Source organism: Podarcis erhardii (assembly GCF_964252035.2).
Source record: "Podarcis erhardii genome assembly, chromosome: 10".
Classification (NCBI taxonomy): domain Eukaryota; kingdom Metazoa; phylum Chordata; class Lepidosauria; order Squamata; family Lacertidae; genus Podarcis; species Podarcis erhardii.
Window position 1 is genome coordinate 11358058 of NC_138500.1, and position 12664 is coordinate 11370721.

Below are 12664 nucleotides of genomic sequence, written 5' to 3' on the forward strand. Positions count from 1 at the left end.
CCTCACTTTCTGCCATCAAGGTTGCATCATCTGCATATGTGAGGTTGTTGATATTTCTTCCGGCAATCTTAATTCCGGCTTGGGATTCATCCAGCCCAGCCTTTCGCATGATGAATTCTGTATATCAGTTAAATAAGCAGGGAGACAATATACAATATACAGTATTGTATATTGGTCTACATTGATTAGCAGCAACTCTCTAGGGTTTTAAAAGAAGGAATCTTTCATAGCCCTACTTGGAGGTGCTGGGGACTGAACCTGGGACCTTATTTCAAGTACTCCTAGAACTGCTGCCACTGGCAAGCCGGATGAGCAAGGGTCCATTAATCTGAACAACTCAGGGATATAGCACTGTAGCTCAGTGGCAGAGCATCTGTCTAGTATGCAAAAGGTCCCAAGCTACAATAATACACCTGGCCTTTTCATCTATTGCTCTTTTACCTTTGTTTCTTTCTCTCTTCTTTTTTGTGCCGCGCTCTCCTGACTTATGACCTGCATTCTTGGATTCGAGCATGACGTCCTAAGTCATTACCCTTCTGCTGCCATGTATAATGCTAAAGTGAGAATTTGATCTGCCGAAAGGGTGACATTTTTATTTGAGCGCAATTAAGCACATGAAAGATTGCTGCTGAAATATGTGAGTCAGCAGCTCACTTTATTCATTGCAAAGGGGGTTACGCACATCTCAAAGCTTCTTTCTTCTCCCTCCTCCCTCAAGGCTTGTGTTTACTTGCATTACAAGTGGAAGAAGTATCATCCGGTGCCCCAATTCTAGCATCATTCTGGGGTATTATATGAATACGTTGGTAAGGGGAGAGATGGTGGCTGCCATGAAAAGCAATGGAGGATATTCCAAGATGATTCTGCAGAGTAGCTTCTTTTCCCTCCAAGGAGATGTGAGAGAAAGAATCTCAGACATATTTCTTTAGGGAGCATAAGACAACCCCTGCTGGATCTCAGGCCAAAGGCCCATCTAGTCCAGCGTCTAGTTCCCACGATGGTGCCCTGAATGGAGGACCAGACTACAACAGCACTCTCCCCTCCTGCAGTTCCCAGCAAACAGCATTCAGAAGTAAAGGTAAAAAGGTAAAGGACCCCTGGATGGTTAAGTCCAGTCAAAGGTGACTGTGGGGTTGTGGCGCTCATCTTGCTTTCAGGCCGAGGGAGCCAGTGTTTGTCTGCAGACAGCTTTCCGGGTCATGTGGCCAGCATGTCTAAACTGCTTCTGGTGCAATGGAACACTGTGACGGAAACCAGAGCACACAGAAACGCCGTTTACCTTCCCGCCGCAGTGGTACCTATTTATTTACTTGCACTGGTGTGCTTTTGAACTGCTAGGTTAGCAGGAGCTGGGACAGAGCAACGAGAGCACACTTCATTTTGGGGATTCGAACCGCCGACCTTCCGATCGGCAAGCCCAAGAGGCTCAGTGGTATATTGCCTCTGACAGTGGTGGGGGCACATAACCCAGTGGAAGAATGTTTCCATTTTGGCCCGGTCCTAATACACACACACACTCCTACACCCCTTTATGAAAGTTAAATCTAGATAGGATGCACTGAGGCAGAAAGGCTGCAGCAGAAGCTGGCACTGCTTTGTTATGGGAAAATGTTAGGGAAATTCCAGGATGGAACAAATGAAAACTCCCACCTGATGCAACATGCCTTCTCCATTGTTGACCAGATTACTATCCCTGCAAATCTTGCAAGCAGAATAGGATGGCAATCACATTCCCTGTTGATCATCCATGCCTCCTGGTTAAGAAGTTGTGTCCGTGCAGGTATTTGCTGCACCAACTAACTGGGAAACTTCCGAAGCTTGGGGAATAGTGGCCCGTAATCATGCTGTTTGATGTCGTCCCAGCTTGTCTTTGTAGCTTAGATTTTCATTTGTCTAATGGAGCAGAGTTTATAGAGCTGTTATCAGGCAATGGCATCATATGGTACAACTCATCTGTGGCTATATAAGATCCAAATGCTTTTGACTTTTAAGATGCCATCAGCCTAACTGTGTGTATACTGTAGTTCTGCTGGAGTACAAGGTGTGGCATTAAATGCAATTTGGTATTTTTAATGTTTTAATTTTAAAGATAGGCTTTCTAGCCCTCATCAGCAGTGGCTGGCAACCTGGGACTCCCCCAAGCTCACTATCTCACCTAATTCCCCTACCCTGCCCCCAGCAAGCAGCCACTTTGTCTCACCTGCTGTAATCCCAGAAACTAGAGAATTTTGCTGAATAACAACAACAACAACAACAACAACAACAACAACAACAACAACAACAAAAGTCACTCGCACACAAACCGTAATCCATGAATGAGGTATTCTCCCCATTACTGTAACCTCACTTGGAACCATATAGTAATGGATGAAGAATAAATCTAATAAGTAATATGGCAGCCACTCATTGAAGAGGACAATAAGTTAAAAATTCCATGGACCCAATCCCTGCAGCATGTTCCTTTAGCATCCGCCCAGGAACTAGTACAAGCACTAATACAAGATATCATTCTATAATTGTCTTCTTGGGAAAGGACACCCCCTGCCACCATGAAAATAATCATTGGCTTGGTCTCACTGGGTTGCTAATGAACAAATTTTAATCCTGATTGGAGGACTCAATTAATATGTGTGCCTGGGCCTAGAATTGACCAGGTCTGCACTAATGTTGATAGGATCCCCCAACTGGCTCATGGTTCTTTCTCCATCTTCCTTTTAGCCTTTCTCCAGACCTAGTCCAATTCTCAAATAAGGGAGATTATCCAGTTTCTTTATCCTTGTTATATACATAATTCATCTTTTCCTGGTGCAGGATTTGGATTGCAGAGGTACAGAATTTTTTGTTTTTGTTTTTTTAAGTGGAGTAAATTAAAATTTAAAAAACCAGATTCCATATTATCTTCTCTGGTATGTTAATGGGAGGAAGAATAGCTCAGTGACAGAACATATGTTTTTCATGCAGAAGATCCCAGGCTGAATCACAGGTAGCTCTAATTAAAATAATCAGTTAGGAGGTAATTTGAAAGACCCCTGCCTGAACCCCTGGAGGGTTGCTGTCAGTCAGTGTAAGTTAGATGGAGAAATAGTCAGAGATTGTATAAGACAACTTCTGATGCTCCATCCTTGCATTCACCATACAAAATATTATTGATGTGGTCATGTCTACAATCAAACCAAGATTGCATTTCTTGAGAGTTTTGTCATTGTTCCTGTTTACATTGATAATGCAGAGACGGGAGAAGACTTGGAAAGGGTGAAGCTGACAATTTTGGTTTCTTTTGGTGTCTCATTCCCCCCCCAGTCTTTAGTTCTCCACATTTTCACAGCAGTTCGCAAAATGTTGCTTCTCAAAGTCCTCATGAAAATTCACCATTGGATTTCTCCTAGTGATGGAATTTTCCCTAATACAATGCATTTTTTGCATGCTTTCCCACTAATCTATGCATCTTTGTGCATGCTTTACCCCAGTATATGCGTTCTTTGTGCGCATTACCTAGCTGGAAATCTGCATTGCCAAATTTGGAGAAGGAAAGATGCGTTGCAAAATTTGCATTGCAAATTTCGAAGGGTGTCCGTGTTTGGATTCATTTCTGAAAAGCACCAATTAGGTAGTTCTCATTGACATGCAAAGTGAATCGGATGTCTTCCCCATCCCAAGAGAGGGTGCCCAAATGATGAACTGAAATAATGTGCCTCTGTGTTGTAAATGTGTATTGATTATACGGCGGCCTCCCTCCTTAGAGGGCAATGCATATTGCTTACTTTGTAATATAATAAGCCCACCCTGAGGCCTTTGCAGACTCCTCAGCTCATGGTGCTCAGTAAAGTCATAGACATCTGCCCCAAAGTCCTGCCCTGATCTCGCTGCTGTAAATAAAGGCAGGAAGCTGCTGCAAACTGCCCGTGCACAACACCCTGTACAAAATTCGGAAATAAGAAACAGGCTAATTCCTGATGCATCCGTTCCACTTCGGAGCATCAAAATCTGGGGAGACATTTGAGTGTGAATTTTGGAAACATCCCTAATTAAAGCTGGCTGCTTTCAACGTATGTCTTAAGTTCTTGTTGCCCTTCCCAAAGTCATTAGGAATAAGCTCTTTTAAATACTAACGAAGTTTCCCTTCTGTGTATCTTCTCTTTTTTCTTTTTTTTTGCAGAGAGACCGCTACAGAGTTGTCTGGAACACTACCAAGGTAAGCAAGCTGTTCTGCTAAACCAGATCTGTGTGTTGGCTTTGGGGAGCTGCTGAAGGGAACATGCAAACCCTCTAACTGAAGCATCCAAGACAGCCTGTCAAGGGTTTAAGGAAAAAAGAGAACATTTGTATGTGAAACAATAGTTACAAAATATGCGGGGGATTTTTTTTTTCCAGGGGGGAGGGGAGACCATTTGGCAGGCAGACGCAGTTGCAGAACAGCTCTGTGGAATGGTAGATTTTGCGTGAGTAAGTGTGTGCATCTCTCTAATTGATAGGCTACCTACTGCCCTGAGAAAGTAAATCTTGGATGAACTGCTAGGTTAAGGCTTGGAATACTTAACTGGTAACTTCAGTTTGCTTTTTGGATTTTTGTCTGTATGGTTGACATTTAAGAAGAACCAGGATTTTTCCAAAGGCCCTGTGAATCCTTTAAGAGACTAAAGAGGGAGAATTATTTCCCGACAAGGAACAGATTCAGCATAGTTGCCCTTAGGTATTGTAGAATCATTGAAATGTAGAGTTGGATATGATTCCGAGGGCCATCTTCAACCCTCTGCAGTGCAGGAATCGCAGCTAAAGAATCCGTGAAAAATAGCCATCCAAACTGCCGTATTTTCCATGCCATAAGACGCACATGACCATAAGACGCACCTAGTTTTTAGAGGAGGAAAACAAGAAAAAAATATTCTGATAAAATACTAAACTATTTAATAAACTACCGGTATATCAGAATAATATTTCAACTATGTAAAGTGAACAGCAATCAACAGTGGCATTAAGAACCATCATCACAGTCATTAACAAATGAAGAGAGACTTTATCCCCTAGTAAGGGGGGCAGGCAATAGAAATATATGAGCTTCCCACATTGAGTCCCTTAGATCTAAGGATTGTATGGTTTGGACCTACACCATTATTTTAATGAAGCTAAGAGAAGTGGGACTTTCTTCCTTTTTCTTCATTGCAGAGAGCTCTGGGGGCTTTCATATGTGGGAGGAATGAGGGAGAAATCTGATTCAATTCCCATTTAAAGTCCAATCTACCTAATTCACACCTTTGTACACAACACAAGGACCAAACCACAGCCCCCCTTCAAATTTCACACTTCTGCAAAGGAAGGCACTACTGTCCTGGCAAGACCAGTGGTGGAAGAAGAGTCTGGCATGGTGACACATCACCTGTGGGGACGTGGGACGTCGCCCACACGAGCGTCGTCCCAAGGGCGTGTGCGCTTACGTGCGCCCATCCCAATGGGGCAGCTGAGCATGGGGTCGGAGGGATTACACGGCTCCCACTGTACTTGCTTTACACCCGTATAAGTGGCTCCTGTCCCGCTTTGCTGCTTTAAAGCGAGCGCAGCATTCGCTTCATAAGACGCATAGACATTTCCCCTTACTTTTTAGGAGGAAAAAAGTGTGTCTTGTAGAAAGAAAAATACGGTATGTTTAGACACCTCTAATGAAGGAGAGCCCACCGCTTTCCACACAAGCCTGTGTGTGCTTATCCTCGATTCACCTCCGTTTGCTAGCTGTGCAAAGAGGAAGGGGTTTTCTAGTGCTTCAGAAAGTTGCAAAGCCTCATTAGCCAGAGTTGACAGGAATAATAATACAGTCATACCCCGGGTTGAAGTAGCTTCGGGATAAGTATTTTTGGGCTGTGCGCTGTGGCGACCTGGAAGTAGCGGAGTGCGTTACTTCCGGGTTTTGCCACTTGTGCATGCTCAGACGGTCAAAATGACATCACACGCATGGGCGGAAATGGCAAATTGCGACCTGCGCATGCGCAGACGTGCAGACATGGGTTGTGTTCGCTTCTGGATGTGAACGGGGCTCCGGAACGGATTCCGTTCACATCCAGAGGTACCACTGTAATAATAATAATAATAATAATAATAATAATAATAATAATAATAATAAATAAATAATAACCATATTTACTTGAATGTAATGTGCCACCGAATCTAACATGCACCCTAATTTTCACAACGTAATTTGGCAAAAAAAAAGTGTGCATTAATGTTTGATTAAATATGGTATTACGTGGCCTTTACTAACAGGTTGCGAAGCGGGTAACAACAATGTATAATTCAGGGTTAAAACAAATTGCAGACACTGGAATAAGGTTTATTCACCATGTCGATGAAGCCTCTGTCATGCTTCCACCTGCCTTGCCTACGCAAGGTCCCAGGTTCAGTCCCACGTAGGACTGGGAGAGATTCCCCTGCCTGCAACCATGGAGAGCTGCTGCCAGCATGTGTAGACACTACTGAGCTAGATAGACCATGAGACTCAATCTCAGGGTTGTGAGTTTGAGCCCCACGTTGGGCAAAAGGTTCCTGCATGGCGGGGGGGGGGTTGGACTAGATGACCCTCATGGTCCCTCCCAACTCTGCCATTCTGTGATTCCATATGCAGCCCTCTGACTGGGTTGCCCCAGCCACTCTGGGTGGCTTCCAGAAAATTAAAACACAGTAAGACATCAAACATTAAAAACTTCTCTGTGCAGCCTTCAGATGTCTTCTAAAAGTCAGAGAGTTGTTTATTTCTTTATGAAGCATTTATTTCTATATACCGTATTTTTCTGTGTATAAGACTAGGTTTCCCCCCTAAAAAATAATGTCAAAAATTAGGGGGTGTCTTATACCCTGGGCCATCTCCCCCCATTTTCTAAAATCTGAGTCCCCAAAAATAGGGGGCGTCTTATGCATGGGGGCATCTTATAGATGGAAAAATACGGTATGTGTTTGTGAACACAGAATATATCGGCCTGCTGTACAAAGATTAAGTCAAATCTGTTGTTCCACTCACTTCTCCCTCTCCGTCCACCTTCCACTCTCATATGGCCCCTGGAAGGCTGTTCAGGAAACAATGTGGCCCTTGGGTTTCAAAAGCTTCCTTACCCCTCTCCTAGGATCAGATGATGTTGCTTCCTGAACTCTGTTGATATCTGTGTTTTGGTTATGAAATAGCATTGGTGTTGCATTTTGTAGCGTATAATCCCCAGCATGTCCCAAAGTTGTGCTAATGTAGCCTGCTGTTCATCCCTCTCACCCATTGAATTATCACAGACCTGCGGGGTTTTTTGGAGGTAAATTCAGAAGTTGCCCCGTTTGCAAAGCAACCAAACGCTTGAAACTCACATGTGTACAGAAGCTTGCTTTCTGCTTTGCTTCTCATTCCACTGTTGCCTGTTCCTTATTATTCCATCAAATGGCTTTTTTTTTTAATGAGCTTCAAGATGTGGCAGGGAGACGGAGTGAGAGAAAAGGGGTTCTTCGGTGAATATTGCATTGCAATTTGTTGTTTATTCATAATGAAAAACGTGCAGCATGGAAACAGAGATACCCTCGTTGCAATTATACTACAGCTTGTTAACAACCATTTTCACAACGCTATTTATTATAACCGGGCTTCTGTTTTCCTGCTGGAATGTGTGCAAGTGTGGCAGAACCTTGCTTTCTGCATAGTGCTGGGCCTTGTTTTGCTAAAGATTTTGATCATATTGATAAGATGTCTTGTCTTATTTTTGTGAGTTCTGGGCAATTTTGCCCTCCCTCCCTAGATAGCAGTCTGGCGAGCACAGTCTTGTTGCATATAAATTGTCTGTTTCCTCTCTCTCTTGCCCTGGTTTTTAGACTTCTGATAGCTTCATCTGTGTTGTGGAACACTCTGGTGCAATTTGAAGCAAGGCAACTGAAGTTATTTTGTTTATTTACCAGTTAATGATTGTCGGAGCATGACACTTTTGTGATTTATTTTTATTCTTCGGAGCTACAAAGGTACGGTTGCTACTGTTTCAAGAAAACGATTCAAAGCAGTAGCAATCTCTAGCTGTGCTGCTGGAATCTCTTCCTAATCATTTAACGGCACATAGGTTCATCCACTGTGTCGTGGGATAAAGGTTTTGAGATCTGTACATGATGATATGTAATTACACAGGATATTGTTAATCTAATTTTGGCTGGCATTTAACTGGCAATGGACATGGTCTTTTTTTCCAGTAGAAATCAATTAGGAGTAAAAGAAAATTAAAGCCTTGATTTATTTATTTTTAATAGATGCCTTCAAATGCTTCCTTTTCTCCCCTTTTAATAAATTTAATCTCACTTTGAATGCTTGCCTTGTGTTAAAATTAAAATATAGTGGCATGTCACTAGGGAAAAAATAGATTTGTATAAGTAATATGTGACTTATTGAAATGAGAACAAAGAAACACCTGAGATTAATACAATTGTTTCTCACACTTGTACCTGTTGGAAATCCGCAGTGTCTTAAAAGCCTCCCCCCCCCTTTTTTGGAAGCTGATTTTCATTAGGTGACATAGCTTTCTCTGTCTGCATGCTCTTCTGACCAATTGGTCATTTGTTTTCTGTTTGAAAAGATATCATAGTTGCTTTCTGATGGTTAAAAGCCTGTTGCTTACTGGCTGTCACAGAACAACAATAATTAAAACCTAAAAGGATTATGTAGTTTTTATGTAGTTTTATGTAGTTTTTCAATTTCATTGTTCCGCAAGGGACAATGACAATAAAGATATCGTATATCGTATATCGTATATATAAGGGTGCAGGCAAACCAATGTTGCTACTACAACAAAGAGCAGCACTATGGAGATTGCTGGGTGGACAATCTAGCCTGCTAGAGGGGAAACAGAGAGAGCTGTGTGTGATTTGTGTCGCCAGCCTACCTAGCGCTGTCCTGATAAACATGTATTCTCAGTAAGTGTCCTTAATCATGAAAAAAATGACTGCTTCAGCAATCTCAGATATAGCTAAAGTTGAAAGACTAAAAGAGTGTCAGGAGCTCAGCCTACACTCGAGTAGGACCCTGGCAGAGACACATGCCCAACTGGCATGTTCTCTCCCTCCTGGTCTTTTGTTTGGTAGCTTCAAAAGCTCTCTTCTGCCTGAACATCACAGCGACCGATGCCAACAGACATCGGCACACTTAGGGATCCGCAGAGTTTGTGCAATTGCATAACAGACCTCAGCAACTCAGCATTTTGGCTAATCTACTTTATTTACATATAAACACACACGAAGCACTGGAACATGGCTCCCTCTCTCTCTAGCATCAGACAGCCAAGAGGAAAAGAACAAAGGACAATAGTCCCACTTCATGGAACACAGCAATACAAACATCCTGTCTCCGTCACTTCCCACTTTGTGGAGTCAAAACATATACCGCCATGTGATGACAACAGTCCCATGACTGCAACCACGGAGCAGGAATTCTAACAAGTACTTGACCCCCACTCCTCTGTTCTACTTGTCCCAGGTTAAAGAAAGGACATGGGCACTCAGAAGCTCTCTTTGGTGTGGGGCACAACTATGGTGACTTAGGACTTTATACTTGCCATTGATACAGGGTGTGTGCATGTCTGGTTGTGCATGTTCCATTGGTGCTAAGGCTGGCAAAGTGGGTCCCCCCCCCTCCTGTGCAACAGAATGTCATCAAGGCCTGTCACTTTCAGACAGATGCTTTGAGACATTTGACAGTGTCCTATCTGCTCCAATATCTGAGCATCTGGAAGATTACTGTATTTTTCGCTCTATAAGACGCACTTTTCCCCTCCTAAAAAGTAAGGGGAAATGTGTGTGTGTGTCTTACAGAGCGAATGCAGGCTGTGCAGCTATCCCAGAAGCCAGAACAGCAAGAGGGATCGCTCTTAGCCGCACTAAGCTTCTTCAACAACATTTGATTCAGAATATTTTTTTTCTTGTTTTCCTCCTCTAAAAACTAGGTGCATCTTATGGTCGGGTGCGTCTTATAGAGTGAAAAATACGGTATTTTTCCCAAAAGAGACCAGGTTATCTGAAATGCTGCCTGCTTCAATGTAGACCTGAAAGATGGCTTACCTGAGGGAAATCACACGCTATCATAGGGCAATGACCACACAAAAGGCGTCTTCTGCTGTTGCCCCTGTTCTGTGGAGTGTCCTTACCTCTGCCGTATGTAAAGCATCAATCATCAGTTGCTTCAGATGTCTTTTTGCCCAGGCTTTTCCTGAACCCTAAGATTGGGCCCAGTTTCACATGTTTGAATTGCTGCTTTATTTGCATTGGTATACTTTTTGCATTGCTGTTTTACTGGTTTTAGGCTGCGTTTTTTGCTTTCATGATGCAGAGTTTAAGCGGTATATAAATGCTTGTAAGTAAAATGAGTAAATTAGCTTTTGAAGATAGAAAAGTTTTAAAAGGAGATTTAAAAGGCAGAAGCAGGGGCTTGGGGAGGCCTTGGACTTGTAAGGGGGTCCCTAGGACTGCGGATTCTAGTGTGGACTATCATGGGTAGGCAAACGAAGGCCTGGGGGCCGGATCCGGCCCAGTCGCCTTCTAAATCCAGCCCTCGGACGGTCCAGGAATCAGCATGTTTTTACACGAGTAGAATGTTTGCTTTTATTTAAAATGAATCTCTGGGTTATTTGTGGGGCATAGGAATTGGTTCAATTTTTTTTCCTCCAAAATATAGTCCGGCCCCTCACAAGGTCTGAGGGACAGTGGACCGGCCCCCTGCTGGAAAAGTTTGCTGACTCCTGGAATAAATTATCTGATCTGGGTCATGTTCTTCCCATCCTCTCCCATCACAATAGCAAACTCACTGAGCTGCAGGGTTGCTAAGCTGAATTGGGAGCAGATAAAAGCCTTGGCCTTGCCACCACCATCACATTCATCCTTAAGGTTCGGCTGCCATAAACAATGACCTCTCCCCCCAATGTTTAAGCACACAAACGTGCATTGGGATGCTGTACCTATGGCCACTAGCAGTTCCATACATTTTGAGGTAGCAAATTTAACTGCATGGAACTGGAAATTCACCCAATAATATAGGGGAGAATTTGACACAGGGATGCTAGCTATCACCTTCTCACTCATTATTGCCAATATCATGTGTTTCTTCCCTTTCCATGACACTACATTTTCTTGTCATTTCTCCTGATATACAATGCAGAGAGGGTCGATAATCATTTGAAAGAAGGATTTCAGCTTCTAATCCTTTGTTCTATTCACCTGTGCATTCGGTCCTGTTTTTTGTCTGCCTTTTTCCTTCCCCCCTCATGGCAAACAAGGTTTCTTCACATACCGGGGCATCAAGGAAAATATCTCCATGCAGCAAACCTTTATAATATTGTGAAGCTGTTCATTGCCTGACCTATTTAGAGTACTCAGACTCCTCTCGTTGTAGATGACATAATTAAATTTTAAATGGAACATGATAAAGAAATTATACTGGTGATCTCTAGAGATTTGTATACTCCATTTGGCTCTTTGCAAGTGTGTAACAAAGGCATACTTTAAAATTTCATACAGATCTGGCCTAATTCCCCCCCTACCTTTTCAATGACTGTTTCATTTCTGTTCTAAACCCATTTTTTATTATTGTGGTTCTGAACCATCTTCATTAGCAGAATTTACAGGTCAGAGTAAAATCCTTCAAACAAAAATACAACCATCTTGCTTATTTGTTCCATCATTGAAAATTCAGCTCTGCAGTTCAGCATCGAAACAAAAAAATATTTTTCCTCCCCATCATCATCCTATAAAGAAAGTCCAAGGAAACTTTTGACTTTGCACTGTGGAATGCTTAGCTTGCATGGTGCTAGGGGAAATGTCCCATGTTCTCATGGGACCAAATGGGGAATTTTAGCCTTTGAATGCATTGCACTTGAAACAAAGGTCTAGCGCAGCTTATATGGTCATAAAGTGGCTGACTTTGGATTGGCTCTACCTGCTGTGGCCAGGGCCAAGGGGTGGAGATCAGAAAGGTCAGGAACTGGCAGGTTGGGGTTCAGTGTGAAATAATTTGGCAAAGCAAAAGCTGACATCATCTCCATTTGGAAAACCCAGTACTTGTTAGGAATAGACGAGTCTGTTGATTTCCGTTTCTCTCTTTTTCTGACCTTATATTCAGCTTTCCACTTTCCCTCAGCAATTTGTGAATTCTTAAAAAATAAATCCTGTTGAAAGTTTGCTGGCATTTTAGTGAACATTTCTTTTAACTAAACCATTTTTCTATGCAGTTTTGACCAATGCATTCCCCCCCCCCGCAGTTGCCCCTAAACCAGTGTTTCTCCAAGTTGGGTACCATGCTGTTGGACTACAACTTCCATCATCCCTAGCTAGCAGGATCGGTGGTCAGGGATGATAGGAGTTGTTGTCCAACACCAGCTGGAGACCCAGTTGGAAAAACACCGCCTTAATATAACATATTTTTGCACGGCGTTTTCACTGAGGTGCATTTTCATGCACACTTCACCACAGCATATCTTTATATTTGTACACATTGCTTGACTGGAGAACTGCACTGAAAATTCAGAGCAATGCAATTTTCAGAAAACCAGCTATGTTTTGGTCCTTGCATTGTTTCAGAACTGCAAATTGGGAGGGCCTGACGTTAACTGAGCTGTAGTTTGCTAAGGGTGCTGAGAGTTGTTAGGAGACCAACATTCCCCTCACAGAACTCCCAATT

At 42.8% G+C, this 12664-nt stretch overlaps 1 protein-coding gene across 6 annotated transcripts in view; it reads left to right on the forward strand.

Moving 5' to 3' along the window:
* Nucleotides 1-12664, forward strand: part of CELF2 (CUGBP Elav-like family member 2) — a 559297-nt gene that overhangs the window by 93205 nt on the left and 453428 nt on the right. For all 6 annotated transcript variants that reach the window (XM_081879933.1, XM_081879914.1, XM_081879916.1 and 3 more), the window contains exon 2: nt 4157-4192. In XM_081879933.1, the coding sequence (XP_081736059.1) occupies nt 4157-4192 (36 nt within the window). The remainder of the gene's footprint in view (nt 1-4156; nt 4193-12664) is intronic.